Genomic DNA, 19,717 nt, shown 5'->3' on the forward strand with positions numbered 1-19,717 from the left:
GAAGGTACTAAATATGATGTCTAACTGAAGATTAGACAAACAGACTCCTAAGGAGTGATTTCTGCTGTTATAGAAGGTAGCTGTGATAGCCTAAAATGAGCCTTTAAACTCAGTGATTCATCTTAATGCCTGTACCCACTCCGTTACCATTTAAATATTGAGCTTCTAACACTTACCTTTTTTAAAGGTCACACATGTTTTTATTTTCCCAGGATAACCCTATTCTTTAAGCCATAAAAGTATAAAATGTTATCAATGAAAGTAGCCCTTCTAAAGCAGGCTAGTTTTTCAAATCTTTTATTTGGTTTATAAAACATTGCAGGGTAGAAGAATTACAATCACAATTCCTTGGCACCATGATAGCATTATTGTGGTAGTACTGGCTAGATGAGGGAATGGTATGTGAAGTTTATTAAGATAAATACTTTCTGTGAGGGGGCAAATCTTGAAAAGTAAGAGTATAGGTTTGCAATCTCAAGGTAGAAAATTGAAAGTTTTGTAACATAAAATCCTAAATTAGTATAAATAGTTTTTAAATAAGAGCCCAAACTAAACGGAATAAGTTGTATTGCTGTTATAAAATCTTGCCTCCAGAAAGCCCAACTCAATGGCAATACATCAGTTTTGAACAGAAAAGAATTTAAATGACTAGAAATCATGATTTGTTGAATGAAACCAGCCTTGGAATTTAAGCAAAACCACATTTTAAAATTTGTTCTAAGCACAGTAATAAAAAACACCTAGTATTCGAAATTTGTCATTTTTGATTATTTTCAGCAATCATAAAAATGTTAATCCATACCAACAATACAAAACAGTTCAAGAATATAATTCATATCTCTTGAGAACATTTCTATCAGAGCATTCAAGAAAGACCATCTAAATCTGTATGTCACTTCTAACTGAAGATCTCAAAAGCTGACTGGATTATGAAGAAAATCTTCAAGTAAAGTATTGGTTTCATACTTTGGCAATTGGAAACTAAATAATTTTAAACATTAATGGAGGAAAGGATCCTGCAGAAGAAGTGCCATTTTAGGGGGAAGGGCATAGCCATGATTAATTCACTAAATATAATGCTCTTAGGAGAAATGTACAATTCCTATAATGATGTGTTTGAAAGCTCCACAGACTTAAAAGTGCATGGCTGAAATTAGACAATTACAAAAACAATTGTAGGATCCCAAGTAGTGATGCTATTCAAATGATTAATTATACAAACGTAACTTACTTTTTACAGGTTAAATTCTTGGTATGCTATAAACAATATTAACGGGATTAGTGTTAAATATTGAGTCATGCTTGAAAGAGTTCAAGTATGTTTTTCATGGCAGGGCTGAGACCACATCTTCATCTGTTCAAGACCCTGGTTTAGAGGTGCTCAGTATATGGTGAGTTTTTTACTCTCTACTTACACTGCAGTGGTAGACCACTACAACGTAATATTTCCTGAAAGTTACTGGAATAGAAATATAATACAAAATTTCCTAAATTAAGTCTGTCATATCAAAGGCAAAGTTTAACTGCATTTTAGATTTCTCTTTTAATGCTTAGAGGAGAATCAGTGAGCCTGTGATCCCGTTACTACTATTTTTCTGGGGAAGGATTTATGTCTTCAGCTTTCAAAAGGGGTGTGAGCCCTCCCTAAAAAAATTTAGCAATTTATCACGTGGCATATGGAAAGATCCGCAAGTAACTTGAGGTAAAAGGATGATGGTTTAACTTCCTTTCAAAATAATAAGGAAAAAGTTGAGGCAAAATAATCTCTCTCTAACCCTCTGTATATAAAATGTATAGTAATGTGCCACGTAAAAGCACATAAATAAAATTAGAAGCCACAGATGCACCAATACTTTTGGACTCGCATCCTGTCAATGACAGACTGCATATCTTTTGTTGGCACATAAGATTAATACCGGATAGCCTAGGTGTATAGTAGGCTGTACCATCTAGGTTGCCATAAGTATACCTGATGTTCACTTGACAGTGAAATTGCCTAGTGACGCATTTCTCAGAATATAGCCCCATCGCTAAGTGATGCGTGACTGCATCAGCAAGTACAACATTGATTTTAGAGGAAGAAGACCAAAAGGGAATTTTCTAGGATAAAATATTGGCCTTTTCTAATGCAAAAATCGGCAAAGGAAGCGGAGGAGAAAGGGCAAATAAATATAGTCAGGTTGTTGAAATCTTATCAAGCTGATGAAAAATCTGTTGAATTGGAATATTAAAACTTGTAAAAAGTTCTGTGCATTTCTCATCTTTCTCTGAGAACTGAGAAGCTTTAAAGTGCGTTAAGAAAGTTACAGGCACCATCAAATAACAACATGACCATCTGGAGAATAAAACAATCTGAAGCCCTATTTTTCAGAAGGCCTTTACAAAATAAGGCAAATGTGTTAGCTATGCTCTCTGGCCTTTGAATGGCATTTTAAGATGATGATTACATCAATTAGGAGGCTAAAGTTAATTTAAAGCATGTCCCGTTTAAAATTCTTTTTGAGTAACAATGGGGAAGGAAATATCAAATTATACAACTTATAATTCCCATGAGTTGAATATGTGGAAGATAAAACTGGTACCAATACTGTCTGAAAGCTGCTTAAGAAGGGCTGTCTGGATATGTTGTATACACACATTCATAACATTCACTGTAGGCATATGCTTTCATACATAAGGATTTCATTCTGGAGCCTTAGGGCAAATTAGATGAGCAGCTCTGAATCAGCAATGCATGACAGGAATCACAAACCCGTACTGGCTTTGGTGAAGAAGGCAAAGGCAGTTCGTTGTCAGAGCAAGCATTACAGAAAATTTCCCCACAGTTTCTACAGTGGTGCTATTAAATAGAAAAATCAAAAAACTTTATGAATAAAATTAGAAGCCATAGATGTACCAAAACTTTTGGACTCACTTCCTACCTCACTTACCTTTCTCTTAGACAGTGAGAATTCCTTTTCACAAAGTTTACAATGTGTTGCTTCTTTGTCTTTCAACCAAACCAGTCCCTAGTAGGAGGAAAAGTGTGAATATTAATAAATTGATAACACTAAAGATTATGTGTGAAAACATTTTTGACCAAGAACATTTTATAGGAATATATATATAGTTGAAGAAATGAAAATGAGTCCCTTTCTCACAGAGGTGTTCTAAAATACTTGCAAAGGAAGTAAGTGTAGAATTTGCTTCAAAATAATCTGTAATGGAGAAAGGGATATGAGTTGAATCTTAAATAAAACAAGATCACCATATATTGATAAATATTGAAACTGGTAGTAGTACATTTTACTCTTCTCTGTACAATTGTCTATGTTTGAACTTTCCATGATAAAATGTTTCTAAAAATATAAAAAAATCTATTACTGATGGGGATTCTCTTTTTTTTTTTTTTAAAGATTTTATTTTTTCCTTTTTCTCCCCAAAGCCCCCCGGTACATAGTTGTGCATTCTTCGTTGTGGGTTCTTCTAGTTGTGGCATGTGGGACGCCGCCTCAGCGTGGTCTGACGAGCAGTGCCATGTCCGCGCCCAGGATTCGAACCAACGAAACACTGGGCCGCCTGCAGTGGAGCGCGCGAACTTAACCACTCGGCCACGGGGCCAGCCCCCTGATGGGGATTCTCTTTAAGAAAAGAACCTTAAAGATTATCTGGTCCAACGTTTAGGGATAAATTTTCATGATGTGAAAGGCATATGAGTTTGGCATTATTTATACCTTATATGCAGCAAGTCCCTAAAATTTTAAGAGAATTTGAAAATCAGATGTTTGAGTTCATTATTTTAAGGAAGACTTCACCTTAAAGTTAGTTTTACACGGCTATTAATTTCCCTCAAGTTATGTAACTCAAAAATTTAATAGCTACTGTGTAAAATATAGTAGAATAAGTAGTCTTACGTAGGCAGGAGTTAACTTGATACCTAAAGTTTCTAATTTGACCCATTCTTAACCAACCAAGATCTTTGCTAGAAAGAACATTTTTTCCCTACAAAAGCAACTTTGTTAAATGCTGCCAGTTTTATAATGCAAAGACCCAGGCGAAGGACGAGTCCTCGGTATTTCTGATTAATCTCATCATACGTTCCTTTTTAAAACAGCCTTTTTAAAACAGCCAAGAGTAAGTCACATTGTCGCTCCTTCCAGAGACCCAAGTATAACTGAATGTAACTTGGGTAATGGAGAAAGTGCCACCTATAAAGTATCTCTGGGGCATAGGGACCTTTATCACCTAATGAAAGAAAAATTCTCCAAGCAAAAAAGCCCACAGATACATTCCCAAAAACCTGAGTTTTCTTAAAACTATCTGACGGCAGAATTCTTTGAAGAAAGAAAGAAGAAAAAAGGACTAAGCATTCACAGATCAAGATCATAAGGTTCATTTCAGTATTTTTGTTTCACAGTCTTGACAACTAGCAGATATTATCTCACGTAGCAGAGGTCAGACAAATAGTGTTGGATTACTGCACTTGAGGCAGTCTAAGCCTCCTTAGAACACAGGATTGTAAGAAGTAAGGCTTTAACAAATTTTTTTTAAAAAGTAGATAGCTCATATTAGACTGACACCAGCAAAGAATCAGATGGCTTGAACTGTGAAAATTTTTTAAAGCAAGATGGATCCTTAAAAGTAATCCAACTTGATGAACACCATAAAAAAGTAAAGTGACTTGGCAAATGTCCCAAAACCACCGAGTGGAAGCAGCTTTGTTTCCTGCCCAGGTTTATCTGTAAAGCATGGAGAGCCTGCTGTGATGCAGATTTCCAAGCAGCAGCATTAGGTTCAGAAGTAAGCTTTCTGACATCAGTGCTGGGCCTTCCAGACTTATTTTAATTTGACTGAACTTATTCTGCTCCTCTCCCAAAGAGAAAAGCTGTACACTGTAGGGTAAGTGTAGTGTGTCAGCTGGAGGAGAGCTCAGAGATCAGCATCCACAGCTTTCATCTTACAGATGAGAAAACTTGGGGTCCAGAGACAAAGAGAACAGATTAGTGGCTACCAGAGGAAAGGTGGGGTGGGGGTGGGCACAAAGGGTGACGTGGTGCACCTACAACACGAATGACAAACATTAATGTACAACTGAAATTTCACAAGATTGTAACCTATCATTAACTCAATTAAAAAAAAAAAAGAAAAAGAAAACTTAGGGTCCAGAGAGTTGAAATTGCTTCCTCAAGTAAACAGGTGTTTTACGAGCAGGGCCAAGACTAGAAGGGAGGGGCAGCCCCAGGGCGGAGGGGTTGGGTTCACGTGCTCCGCTTCGGCAGCCCAGGGTTTTGCAGGTTCAGACCCTGGGCATGGACCTAGCACCACTCGTCGGGCCATCCTGGGGTGGCGTCCCACATGGCAGAATTGGAGGGACTTGCAACTGGAATATACAACTATATACTGGCGGGCTTTGGGAGGGAAAAAAAAAGATTGGCAACAGATGTTAGCTCAGGTACCAAGCTTTAAAACAAACAAAAAAAAGACTAGAAGGGAGCAAGCTATTGCTGTGCAAATGGCTGTTTCTCTGTGCCCAGTTCCAGAATATCAGCCACGCAATTTATAACCCCCAGAAAGGATGTTAGAGGATCCTTCTCTGGAGAAACTCAGCTGCCCCAAAGCAAATTGCTGTAGATAGTAACATCTGAAGAGGGTACCCAAAAGTCTGCTAGTTAATAGATTGTTCTATATGGTAAAGCCTATCAGTCTGTAACAACCCACCCCCATTGACCCAACCAACACACACATGGCTTCCACCAAGAATTTTTGTGCCTTTTACTGAAATTGGAGGATTATCCAACATTTGAGGAACGACTTGAGTATGAGGTACCTCAGCCTAAGAAACACCCTGAGAATGGAATTAAGAAGAAACACAGAATCATAGGAGCAAAAGAAAACTTTAAAGGAACTATAATGAATATCCTCAGAGATAAAATAACAGGATACTATTTTAAAAAGGAAAAGTGAGCAAATAAGAGCCTGCTGAATATTAAAAACATGAGAGTAGAAATAAAAAGTCTCGCAGAAAGTTGCACCTGAATCTAGCCAAGCCTTTAGATTTAACTTCCAGTTTACAGTCAATAAGGGGATAGAGGAACAAGTTTAAGAATACTACGAACAAGCAATCAAAATCCAGAATGTGAGAAACTCTGTAGGACAAGCTGTCCCAGACCCATCAAAACTGGTCAACAGTAAGGACAAAAAAAGAGAAAATCATGGGACTGGCCCAGTCGTGTAGTGGTAATGTCCGCACACTCTGCTTCAGCAGCCCAGGGTTTGCAGGCTTGGATCCTGGGTGCAGACCTATACACCGCTCATCAAGCCATGCAGTGGCAGCATCCCACATACAAAAAATAGAGGAAGATTGGCACAGATGTTAGCTCAGGACCAATCTTCCTCACCAAAGAAAAGAAAAACTCAAGTCACATATAAATCCATTTTCATACATTTAAAAACAAAGAAATATAGATAATATTTTGTTAAAAATAGACATGAATGATAAAACTATGAAGAAAAACAACATAATGATTAACACAAAATAGAGGATTGTTACTATAGGGAGAAGAATGCAATCAGGGAGCACATATGTTCTATTATATGCAATAGCAGAGAATATGCCAGCGTTTTTAAGATGCACTGTATGTGTACTCTTGTATACATGATATATTTAACAAAAATATTTTACAGAGTTTGAATAATGAGAGTTGGGCAGACATCCCTAGCCATCTCCTTAAAAAGTGGAAAAGCAGAATAAAGGCATATGTAGATGTGCAAATTCTTAAAATCTTTATCTTCATTCACCATTTTCCAGGAAGCTACTGAAGGATGCATTGCCCTAAACAAGAGAGTAAACCAAGAAAGAAGTTATGCGGTTCAGGTAACAGGACTCTAACATAGGAGAAAGATATAGGGGATTCTAAGAATGCAGCAGAAAGAAATGTCAGGACAGAGGTCAGAACAGACAGGAGCAGGAGAGCAGAGAACTCCAGGAGGGATGACGCCATGGAAAAAAGAAAGAACTAACCAATTACCTGATTCATTTTACCACGTGAAAAACTATCAATAAGTATTTTATAGAGGTGTTTGAAGGTATAAGAAAACTCAGATGTTCAAATACAACTAAAATTTAAAAAAAAAGGTTACGTATTAATTCCAGAGGAAATAAAAAGTAGTTCAAGAAAGAAAATATAATCACTGTAAACTACCTGGCCCAGCAAAGAACAATATTTAAATAGTCATAATAAAGAACATACAGTAAATGAATTCCACAGACACTTTTACTTAATTATACTGGGAGGACAGTGACGAGAAGACCGACCAAGCTGAGAGAACACAACTCATCTGCCGTGCTGAGCAGGCAACAGACAGGTCTAAACCAGAGAGGTCTTGAATCAAGAGCGAAGCGTATATATGTACTGCATATTATTTAGAAATAGGGGGATAGGGGCCGGCCCGGTGGCTAAGTGGTTAAGTTCGCACGCTCCGCTTCGGTGGCCCAGGGTTTCACCGATTTGGGTCCTGGGCTCGGACATGGCACTGCTCATGAGGCCATGCTGAGGCGGCATCCCACGTACCACAACTAGAAGGACCCACAACTGAAAATACACAACTATGTACCAGGGGACCTTGGGGAGAAAAAGGAAAAATAAAATCTTTAGAAATAGGGGGATAAATCCCAAAAGAAACAACTAAAAGAACTGAAAGTAGCTCCCTTCGAGTGGCAGGAGCTGGAGTTGATAAGGGAGAAGGGGGTGAAGAACAAGAGACCGTTATTTTTTTTTTAAGTCTTAGCACTATTTGACTTTTTAAATTATTTTCATGTAACACTCTGATAAGAAACAAAATGCCTTCTGTCACGGAAGTAGACTTTTCTCCTGTGTTGTAGAAGGCATTCTCGCATCTAGACACATTCAGAACCATATACTGATAAATTGTACCAATCACTTTCACATATATTAACTTACTCGATACTCAAAGCAGCCCTATGTAAAACTATACACCTATGTCAGAAGAGGAAACAGACTCCATGAGGATATGTGACTTGCTAAAGGTCAAAAACTAATACTAGACTGGCATAGGAACTCAAGGATTCTAATTCAAAGGCAATTTCACTCTATCATGCCACACTTTGTAGGAAAGTGGACAAAATTATTTCCAAGGTTATTTCCAGTATGAAAATTATTAATAATGCGACTCTAAAGGTCTAAGGAAGAGGTGAAGCCCCATCATCCCAGCTCCCCATTCAGTGCTTCTGCCAATGTACATCCCTGGGATTCAGTAATACCTTAGATTTATACAGGGCTTTACTTTATTGGATACTTTCACATCTGTCTATACCTTCCTATTTGAAGAGAACACTTTCTACTCACCTGCAATGCTTTATTGGCTTCTTTTATATCTTCTATTTTAAGTTTTGATCTAAAAAGATTACAAATAGGTCCAAATTTCAGTACACATATTTAAATACAGAACATTTAGTAATTCATTAGAAAGGTACTGGTTTTTCACAGAATAAAAAGTTGTATTTACTAAATGATTCTAATGACCTTTGGTTAGTTGGATTATATTTTATATTTTCCTATATTTTCTAAATGTCCTAAAGCAAAAATGAACTTTTCAAATTTAAAAATTGCTTTTTTAAGGAAAGAATATTGGCCTTTCCATGTGGTTATGGCAATATTAACAACACTGTCATTTATTGGAGGCTTATCGTGTGCCAGACACTATGTTATAAGCTTTGCATGCATAATCTCATTTAATCTTCAAAAAAATCTATTTTAAAGATGAAGAAAGTGAGGCCTGATGAGGTTTAGTCACTTGTAAATAAAGTGTATGGAAATATATGACTGTGTATGGCATGAAAACGGCACAGAGAAGGATAAAAATAAAAGAGAATATAATAACTGTGATACAATGACACTATAGGAAAACAGCCATAAATTATATAAGCCTCTGATAATCATGAAACCCCTGCTTTTGAGGGAAAAAAAATGTATAAGTTTCTTTATATGGAGAGAATCGCATTTACAGAATACTGTATTTAGAAGAGTCCTGGTGATTTCTTTTTCTAAACTAAAAATTCTTGTTGGAATTAAAGTCTCAAGGAGGATAAGGGAAAAACTGGTATCATCCTCCACGTATTTTAAACTGTTAGCCATTATAGTACAGATATATATTAATTAGTCTAGATTCTCTTTCTTGAATATTCCATCCTAATATTTCATATGTTCCATGTTTTCTTCAAATATGAGTAATTTAAGTTTCAGTTCTTTAATCCTCAAATTAGATACTCTATCTACAATTAGAATTTATTCAGAAAAATAAATAACATGTAAAGGCCTTCAAAATCTATCAAAAATTCTCTTTATAAGAATCCTTCAATAAGACACCAATAAGAGCAAAAATATTTCATTTTTAAAAGTATTTTTCTAATTAAAATTAATCATTTACATTTAAAATCGCAGGTTCAGAATGGAGAGTAATTTTCAGATCCAACCTGCTCATCTTACAGACAAGAAAACTGATATTCCGATTGCAGTGAGGAAAGGCACTGTGCTAGGCTCCCATATTTATTCTCAGTTAATTAGGAAAAGAACTCTTTGGGGATTTTATAACTCTCCAATTGACAAATGGAGACATGGGCTTAAAGGAGTTAAATAAATGACCCTAAGTCACACAACTGGTAAATGGCAGATTCCTCTTATTCCCGTGAGTGATATTAATACTAATTTTTTAATTTAGTTGTAACTTGAAAATGCAGATCTCAAAAGGTAAATTTAAATACTATTCTTTTTAACAAAATTAAATGTTTCATATTATTCTACATGACCTCTCCACCCCCCACCCCCCATTTTAAATAACACCTAAATGGTCTACATTAAAGCCTTTTAAAGCCAGTTCTGGTAAATTAAGAGCAAAGGTTAAGAAGTATTGGTCCAACCTCAGTCTCTCATCATCAACAAATTTTTAAAGAGATATTCATCATCCTGTGAATTAGGGAGGAATTTCTTTTTACTTAATTTCCATCTGATAACATCATCATGGGAGTAGGAGGATGAAGAGGAGGAGTAAAAGTGTTTCAGCAGATACAGTGGTAATTCTTGTCACTGCAGAAGAGAACTAGAGTGGAGAAAGGATAAAATAGGTTGTGTCTCAAAATTGGCACTACTCATGTCTTAGGGACTATGGTCTCAGAAGCAGTAAAGGAAAACTAGTAAGTCTGCACCACAAAAATTCAAACATTAGCAATGAAAAAAACATACATATCATAAATGAAGTAAAAAGACAAATGACAAACTGGGGGAAAAAGGTGTACACTGTGTACAATAATTAATTTACAAAGATCCCGTAAGAAAAAGATGAGCAACCCATCCAAAAAATGTGCAAAGGATATGAACAGGCAGTTTACAGAAAATAAACTGCTAAAACAAATGGAACACAAATAAATATGTATGCTCAGCCCTGCTCATGTTTAAAGAAACAAATCAAAATAAGATTTCAACCATCAGACTGGCAAAAACAGGCACTCTCTCCTACCACTGGAGGGGTCTAACATTGAGGTGGAGGGTAATTTGGCACTATCACAACTTTTAAAGCACATTCCTTTTGGCCCAGCAATCACCTCTAGGAACTTACTCTTCAGATATATACTCATTAAAGTATACCAAGATATATCAAGATGCAAATACAAGGATGTTCACAGCAGTAGTATTTATAATATAAAGAAAAAAATTAGAAATAGTTTAAATTATAGCACATCCATCCTATGGAATATCTTTATGTACTGATATGGAAAAACCTCTAACATATTTTTAAATTAAAAAACCCCATAAACTTCAGAAGAACATGCATACAAGTGGAGCTACACATGCATACTCCTTAGGTATGCAGTTGGCATACAAGTGGAAAATTTAGTAGTCAAAATAACTCCTGAAAATTCCTTTAAACAGCCCATAGAGTTCAGTATAGGACTGTGGAGTACATCCAATCTTCACTAGTAATTTTCACGCAGACTAAAATCTGAGACACAGTGAACCAGACTAAAGGAAAAAACAAGTCTGAATTTGGCTCTCTGGACATTCAAATGATCATGCCTTTAATACAACTATAAAGTCTCTAGTACTGAGTGGGAGATGAGTGAAAAGTAATACACATTCCTTGTTCTACTATTCTAATCTGTTTTAATATTTAACCTTTATGATCTTAATAAATATATTACTTTTTGTTGTGAGACTGTTCACTGTTGAGTCCCTAGCACTTAGGCTAGTGCCTGGCACATAGTAGAGACTCAAAACGCATTTGTCAAATTAATAAACAGGAAATAAGGTAATAAGTACTTAGCATAGGGTCTAGCTCAAAGCACTCAATAAATGGATGCCAGATGAAAATTGAAATCTTGCTTATCAGAATCACAATACAAATTGTTCTTTGAATTTGTAGAAACAAAAACAGTTTTATCTTGTGTGTGTGTGTGTGTGTATGAGGAAGATTGACCCTGAGCTAACATCTGCTGCCAATCTTTCACTTTTTGCTTGAAGAAGATTGTCGCTGAGCTAACGTCTGTGCCAGTCTTCCTCTATTTTGTATATGGGACACCACCACAGCATGGCATGATGAGTGGTGTGTAGGTCCATGCCAAGGATCCAAACCTGCGAACCCCAGGCCACCAAAGTGGACCACACGACCTTAACCACTATACCACTGGGCCAGCCCCAGTTTTATCTTTTTGAGAGCTGATATTTCCCTTTGTGATTTTAGTGAACTGTTCTTTCCTATGCCCTTGGAAATTGGTCTCAAGACTTCTTAATGGAATGTCATCTTTAGCAATTAAGTCTCCATTCTAGTATGATTTCTACTGAGTTTAATTTTTATAAAAGATATATATGCACATATATATAACTAATCATATCTATATTTATGATGAGATGCTCACATATAGATTTGTTCTGAGGTTAGCTAACTTAGGGATTGATACTTGGGAGGAAGGAGGCAAATTTTTTTAAATTTTATACCTTTTTGTGCTAACCATATAAAATATCAAAGGGATTTATATAGGTGATAGGAGTATAGTCATTACATGTAGCATTCTTGCTTTTGCTCTTCCGTATTAAAAAAAGTGACACTAGGGCCGGCCCGGTGGCACAGTGGTTAAGTTCGCACGTTCCGCTTCAGCAGCCCGGAGTTCACTGATTCGGATCCCAGGTGTGGACATGGCACTGCTTGGCAAAGCCATGCTGTGGTAGGCATCCCATATATAAAGTAGAGGAAGATGGGCACGGATGTTAGCTCAGGGCCAGTCTTCCTCAGCAAAAAGAGGAGGATTGGCAGCAGATGTTAGCTCAGGGCTAATCTTCCTCAAAAAAAAAAAAAAGGGACACTAGGGGCTGGTCCCATGACTGAGTGGTTAAGTTTGCACGTGCCACTTTGGCAGCCCAGGGTTTCACCGGTTCGGATCCTGGGCATGGACCTAGCACCACTCATCAAGCCATGCTGAGGCAGTGTCCCACATAGCACAACCAGAAGGACCTACAGCTAGAATATACAACTATGTACTTGGGGGTTTGGGGAGAAAAAGAAGAAGAAAAACAGATTGGCAACAGTTGTTAGCTCAGGTGCCAATCTTTAAAAAAAAAAGCGCCACTGTTTTTTTTCTAAATGTGGACGTAGTACATTCACCACTAAATTAAACCTTCCAGAGCTTACCCCAGATACTTAGCAATATGTTCAATCAGGGCACAAAAATGAAGCTGCTAACCCAAAACACAGACCACACAGAACAAGGAGGAAAATGTAAGAAAGACAGAACACCACTTCTCCTCCTTGTTTTACAGGAACCCAACAACACTTCATTGCAATAGAACCGACCACACTGCATGAAGTTAAGCCCTAACTCCAGATGGCATAGAACACCCTCCCCTTCTCCCAATACTGGTGGCTCCTTCTGAAACAGTATGAAAAAGATCTCTTCAGATACTTGGAAAATTTGACTTCTGTTGTTCTGAGGAAAATACATTACATGAGCTTCCGAATTCTCTGATTTGAAGAAATTAAACAAGAGTCTTAGCTTTTATCTCCTGGAAAACATTTAGAGCCAAGATCTACTAAAATGAACATAACTGTAAACAAAATCTCTCCAATCTACAGTCTTATTTGTTAATCTTTAGTTTTTGTTTGCTTTCGTTTTTCTTTAATAGTTCATACCTTTCTTTTCTACATTTAAACTTGTCTCCCTATTTGGTTTGGCACACTCAGACCTTTACAGAACACAACTACTTAGTCGAAGGAAAAAAGAGAAATTACTCGCTAAGTTTGTTCCCAAGTTCTTGAAGAGCTTGCTCCTGTTCATGATATATTTTTTTCAACTGCTGATTTTCATCCTGAAGGTTAAGGAACTCCTTCAAAACAATAAAAGAAAATGCAATTTAAAAGAAAGAAACAAGAAACTCCACATCATATACACACCATTAATTAAGAACACATATCCTTTAGCATTCTATAAAAAACAAAACTATATGTCCAAAGCTCTTTTATAGCCGCTCTAGCAATATCAACTATTTTCCATTCATTTAATCTCCTTACTGATAGTTTTAAAGATGATTCGTATATTCTTTTTCCTTGGTATAAATGTAAACTATGGTTTAATTCTCTTTTTAAATAACAACTTTCATCAAGATGTAATTTTTAAAGTTTTACCACCATTTACTTTTTTAAGAGTAATGATTTGTTGGGTCTCATTTCTAAGATGAGATAAGGCATCTTTCTCCTTTTGAAGATCTTCCTGCAAAGTCTGCCTCCATTCCTTCTCAATCTTCAAATCAGTTTCCAATTGCAACCTTGAATGACAAACAATACACAGAAGCTCAGTGCTGTTTCTCAAATGACAGTTGTAAGTATTCTTTAAGAGCATCTTTTTAGTTACTTTCATCTTTGTAATGCATTTCCTTCAGGTATTTTCTTTCATAAATATTTTTTGGTAAACAAGTTCAGCAGCACAGGGTTTTGTGATCCAAAAGTATCAGTTTATTTACCAACCACAAAAACTCCTTGCTAAAGAATAATTTACGGCATTTATTAATTCTGCATACATAAAGGCTGTGTAAGCATAGAAAATGCCTGGAAGGGCACACCATGCCAATAAAACTGGTTACTTCTTGGAAATGGAACCAAGGAGAGAAATGTGGGGTTTTAATTATTTATATTTCTGTGCCATATGAAAAATTTTACAACAAACTAATGAAAAGTACCATTCTGATTTAAGAATTACAGTAGCCACTAAATCAATTAAACATTAGTAACAGAAAACTCAGCCCCGGCACAAAGTGCTACTTTCCAGATGACTGTTGGAAGCTGACCAATTACAGGACAAATCTAAGACCAAGGAGATACTGGGAGAAAATCCACACTGCCTGGAATTGCCAGTTCACATTTGAAACCATTATTTCATCATTCTAACATTAAGTGCTAGCTGGCAAAACAAAAGTAGTCAAATTCCTACATTTTAGGATGACCAAAAATAATCATTTCAATAATTATTGCTCATAAGTCGGTATAACAGGTGAGGCATACACTAATAATGCTACAGTTTCTATTACTTTATATTTTAATTGCAATATTATATCATAATATTGAACATATCACAATATTATTTTAATATTTGTGTTAATCTTTTGATTACTTTTAATTGTTTCCTTATAAAGTTAACATTGCCATTTACAGCTACAATATTTTTCAGTCACGTAAATTTTAAATTTTTTTTTTTGAGGAAGATTAGCCCTGAGCTAACATCTGCTGCCAATCCTCCTCTTTTTGCTGAGGAAGACTGGCCCTGAGCGAACATCCGTGCCCATCTTCCTCTACTTTATATGTGGGACATCTGCCACAGCATGGCTTGTCAAGCAGTGCCATGGCTGCATCCAGGATCCAAACTGGCAAACCCCACACAGAAGAGGAACGTGTGAATTTAACCTTAGCTGTGCCAACAGGCCTGCCCACCTAAATTTTAGATTTTATAATTCAGGTTGAAGAGAAGAGACACCTCAAAATGGAATTTACAAATTGTTGATAAATACTATCTCACTACATTTTTGAAAGGAATACAGAGCAACAAGTCTATGCTACTACCCCAAGTAACCAAAGTACAGAGTGCCTTGTCAAGTGGCCTCATCATCCAGAATCAGAAAAAAGTGAGTGAAAAAGCAAAGGAGAAATTTTGTTTTTAAGTTATTGTAAATATATTGTCAAAACACATGTTGACCACCAAAGGCAGAGACTATAAAGGAAAAATATAACTATATAAACATTTTAAATGTCTAAATGAAAAAAAAACACTATAAATAAAGTTTAGAAATAAACAATAAACTTAGAAAACATTTTCACTATATGTGAAAGACCCAGAGTAAATACATAAAGAGCTCTTACAAATAAATATTAACAAGCTAAACACCCCAGAGGAAAAAATAGATGATATGAACTGGCAATTCACAAAATAAAGAAATACAACAAAAGGCTGTCACTAGTAATCAAAGACACGCAAACTCAACAAAGCACAATTTTTCAGGCTTAAGGATTCCTTTAGGTTAACTATGATATGATGGTGTAGAGCTACATTAATTGATATGTTACAATGTCCAAGATGTAGTAAACACAATAAACAAAATACTAAAGAGCATGTAGCATGATCTTCTTTCTAAAAAATACAAAAAATATGCATACCAAAAAAAAGGATATTCATCAAAATATTAAAAACAAAGTGATCTCTAATTTTTATTTTCTTCACATGGTTCCATATTTTCTTACGTTTGGCCAACAGTATATAAGATTTTCATAATCAGAAACCAATAAAGTTATTTCCATTTTAGGGGGAAAATGGAATTTGTTTTTCTTGGACAAAGACCCAATCTGCCCATTTCTACAGAAACAGTTCCAATTTTTCTGAGCCATTGGGAATTCCCCTGATCTCCAAATTGTTAACATCTTCATGCGCTACCAAAATGGCAACTGAGAGACAAAATTACTATCATGCTTTCAGCAGGGGCAAACATCTCTCTGCAGCTGTGCCCAATCTTCCTGAGTAGCTTAGCCCCGCAGGGAAGAGCCAGGTCCCTGAAGCATTATTTGGGTCATGCTTTGGGCAGAGATCAAATAGCTGCATCATTGCACAAAAAATATCAGATATGTCTTACCTAACTTTAGTCAAATTCTAGGAAAGTGATTCAACAACAGAATACCAGGGTTTCAAGATTGTATTCTAGAGCCTGGGAAAGTGTTCCAGTCTTGCTTTTCACGTTTTTCATTTGGCAGGGTGCAGGAACCTAAACAACAAAGCTCTTGGCACCATTAATAAACTTGATGACTTAAATGCTCATTGTGATTTTTGTTGCCACGGGAGACCTGAAAGTGTTGGCTGTCCTTTTGTAAAAGTCTTAAAATCAAGAGAAAATGTGTGTTTGCTGAGTGTTTTTGTTTTGGGGGGTGGGTTTTAGTTTCACAATGTACAAATGATGCATGTTATCAACCAAGGTAATATTCCCTGGCCTAAAGCCTTATTCTACACACCAATTTCTCAAAATGTTATTTTTGTGGTAGATTTAAAAGGAACTTAGAATTCTGGTTCTGGACAAGATGGAGTAAACACATTTCTACCTATCCCTCCACCTAAGTACAGTTCAAAACCCCAGACATTAAATACAAACATAAGAAGATTCTAAAAGGGGGAGAGAAGAAGGCAGACCAGCTAGGAACCCCAGAACTCCAAGGGATAACATGGTGATGGGTTCCCTCAGGCTTCTCTGCCTCCTATACAGCTCAGACTGGGTGGCAGAGAAGCCCATAACGCACAAACGGCAATGGGCACAGAAGAAAAAAGCCCCAAGAAAAGCCTGCTCTCTCTTACCCAACAGCTAGGAAGAGGCAGCCTAGCAGGGACATTTGGTAATTATGAAATAAATCACAGTTTACTAAGTTGAAATCATTTGTTTTAATTTAAAGTAATTATGACAGAAACCCTTCTGACAATAAATGCCCTATTCCAGCAAAACACCAGAGGAAAAAATCAAAGGGCCTCCAACCACTATCAGCAAAGGCTAAGTGGGGAGCCCAGGTTTCCATCCTCACCTGGCAATAAATGAGGTGTCCTTCTCAATTCCCATCGCGGTAGTATCCGAGGCCAAATGGGAAGCCTGAACTTTCACCACCACCCAGCAGTAAAGAGGTGTCTCTCCCCTTCCACCCCTTTGGTATTAGTGGAGGCTACATGGGGAGCCTACCATTTTATCGCCATGCATCAGTAATAAGGCATTTCTCACCTTCCCCACAGTGTCAGCAAAGGGCAAGGAGGGAGCCTAGATTTCTTCCCCCGCCTGGTAGTAACGAGGTATCTCTCCCTCTCCCCTCCAGGATAGTGTCAGCAGAGACCAAGGGGGAAGCCTGGACTTGCACTCCCACTTGATGGGAGCAAGGCAGCACTCCCCCGCTCCACAATGTCAGTAGAGACTGAGTGGAAAGCATAGATTTCAATCCCTGCCCAGTAGTTAGGCACCCTTCTCCATCCCATCCAGGATGGTCCTGGGCTTCTACTCCAATTTGGTAAAAACAGCCAGTGTGTACATTCTCCTGTGTGGTTTCAGTGGAGGACAGCTAAAATATAAGACTTAAATAAATTCAGTCTCATAATTCTCAAAATTTCCAGAATACAATCGAAAAACACTCATCATACTAAAACCCAGGAAAAATCTCAACTTGGATGAGAAAAAACAATCAACAGATGCCAACATGTCAGATAATTCCAAATTATCTGAGAAGAATTTTAAAGCAGCTATAACAAAAATGCTCTCATGACCAATTAAGAACATGTTAGAAACAAATAAAAGAAGAGAAAGTTCTAGCAAGCAAGCAAGAAAGAAACAGAGAGAGAGAGAAAGGAAAGAAGGAAGGAAACATAAAGAGACAAATGGAGAGGCCAGCCCTGTGGCCTAGCGGTTAAGTTCGGCACACTCCACTTTGGCAGCCCAGGTTCAATTCCCAGGTGTAGACCTACACCACTTGTCAGCCTCCATGCTGTGGTGGTGACCCACACATAAAATAGAGGAAGAGTGACACAGATGTTAGCTCAGGGCAAGTCTTCCTCAAGCAAAAAGAGGAAGATTGGCAATAGATGTTAGCTCAAGGGGAATCTTCTTCAGCAAAAAAAAGTCCATAAATAAGAAATAAAGAGTCAAATGCAAATCTCAGAACTGAAAAATACAATACTCTCACTGGATGTGCTCAATAAGAGGATGAAAATGATGAGAAAAGAATGAATGAACCTCAAAACAAAACAAGAGAAATTATCCAGTCTGAACAACAGAGAGAAAACAGACTCAAAGAAAAAAAAAATGAATTGAGTGTCAGGGACCTGTGGGAGTACTAAAAAAAGAACTAACATTCATGTTTTCAGAGTCCCAGAAGGAGAGGAGAAAGCAGGTGGAACTGAAAAGATATCTGAAGAAATAACAGTGGAAAAATTTCCAAATTTGGCAAAGATAAACCTAAAGATTCAAGAAGCTGACCAAAGCCCAAAGAGAATAAATCCAAAGAAAGACTCTTGAGAGTAATTAGAGGATCAATCATTCAAATGACAGTCTATTTTTCATTAGAAACTCTGAAAACCAAAAGAAAGTGGCACTTTCCAAGTGCTGAAAGAACTGTCAACTCAGAATTCTAAGGCTATTCTGAAAATATCCTTCAGAAATAAAGGTGAAATCAAGACCTTCTTAGACGAAAGAAAACCAAGAGAACTTGTTGGCAACAGACCTACCCTCAAGAATGGCTAAAGGAAGTTCTTCAGACACAAAGAAGGAAACTTGGAACATCAGGAATGAAGAAAGAACAATAAAGACTTTTCTAAATTATGGTTAATGATTGAAGCACCAACTATAACATTGTCTGATGTGGCAACCTCTACTGTGTCATGTAGAGGAAATATTTAAGCAAGTTATATAATAAAATGGAGAGGGGTAAAAAGACCTAAGTAGAAGTAAGGCTTCCACACTTCACTCAAAGAAATAAAATGTTGAAACTAGGAGACTGAAAATTTTTAGATATATAATACAACATCTAGAGCAACCACTAAAAATTCTATACAAAGAAATACATTCAAAAACACTTTAGGGGCTTGCCTGATGACCAAGTGGTTAAGTTCGCACACTCTGCTTCAGCAGCCCAGATTTTTGCCAGTTTGGATCCAGGGTGCGGACATGGCACCACTCATCAGGCCATGTTGAGGTGGTGTCCCACATAGCACAACCTGAGGCACTTACAACTAGAATATACAACTATGTACTGGGGGGCTTTGGGGAGAAGAAGAAGAAGAAAAAAAAAGAAGACTGGCAACAGTTGTTAGTTCAGGTGCCAATCCTTAAAAAAAAACAAAACACTTCAGATAAATCAAAAAAGGAATTCTAAATAATGTTCAAGTAACCCATGGTAAGGCAGGAAAAATGAAATAAAGGAATGAAAAACAGAGAAAAAAATAAAACAGCAGACTTAAGCTCTAATATTAATAATTACACTAAACATAAATAGGCTAAATACATCATTAAAAGAGAGACTGGCAGAATGGATAAAAAAACATAAATTATAAGAAACTCACTTCAAATATAATGATAAAGATTAGGCTGGAAGTAAAAATTTAGAAAAATGGAAACATTAATCTTTTGTTTAGTACATGAAAACATTAAAAGAAAATAGGAGTGGCCATATTAAT

At 36.8% G+C, this 19,717-nt stretch overlaps 1 protein-coding gene across 12 annotated transcripts in view; it reads right to left on the reverse strand.

Annotated features, from left to right (window-relative positions):
- RUFY2 (RUN and FYVE domain containing 2) overlaps window positions 1–19,717 on the reverse strand; it is an 86,193-nt gene that overhangs the window by 41,515 nt on the left and 24,961 nt on the right. For 9 of the 12 annotated variants that reach the window (XR_011495401.1, XR_011495394.1, XM_044756029.2 and 6 more), the window contains exons 14-18: window positions 13,679–13,808; window positions 13,276–13,370; window positions 8,346–8,394; window positions 2,931–3,008; window positions 282–2,839 (exon numbers count right to left, since the gene is read on the reverse strand). Coding sequence is in view for 9 of the 12 variants with exons in the window: in XM_044756029.2 (XP_044611964.2) it covers window positions 2,696–2,839; window positions 2,931–3,008; window positions 8,346–8,394; window positions 13,276–13,370; window positions 13,679–13,808 (496 nt within the window). In the remaining 3 variants the exon portion in view is untranslated. Of the gene's footprint in view, window positions 1–281; window positions 2,840–2,930; window positions 3,009–8,345; window positions 8,395–9,916; window positions 10,096–13,275; window positions 13,371–13,678; window positions 13,809–19,717 lie in introns of those variants that run through there. The other 3 variants (XR_011495398.1, XM_044756015.2, XM_070488810.1) reach the window with 3 other exon arrangements.

This window comes from Equus asinus, chromosome 2 (assembly GCF_041296235.1).
Source record: "Equus asinus isolate D_3611 breed Donkey chromosome 2, EquAss-T2T_v2, whole genome shotgun sequence".
NCBI classification, from domain to species: Eukaryota; Metazoa; Chordata; class Mammalia; order Perissodactyla; family Equidae; genus Equus; species Equus asinus.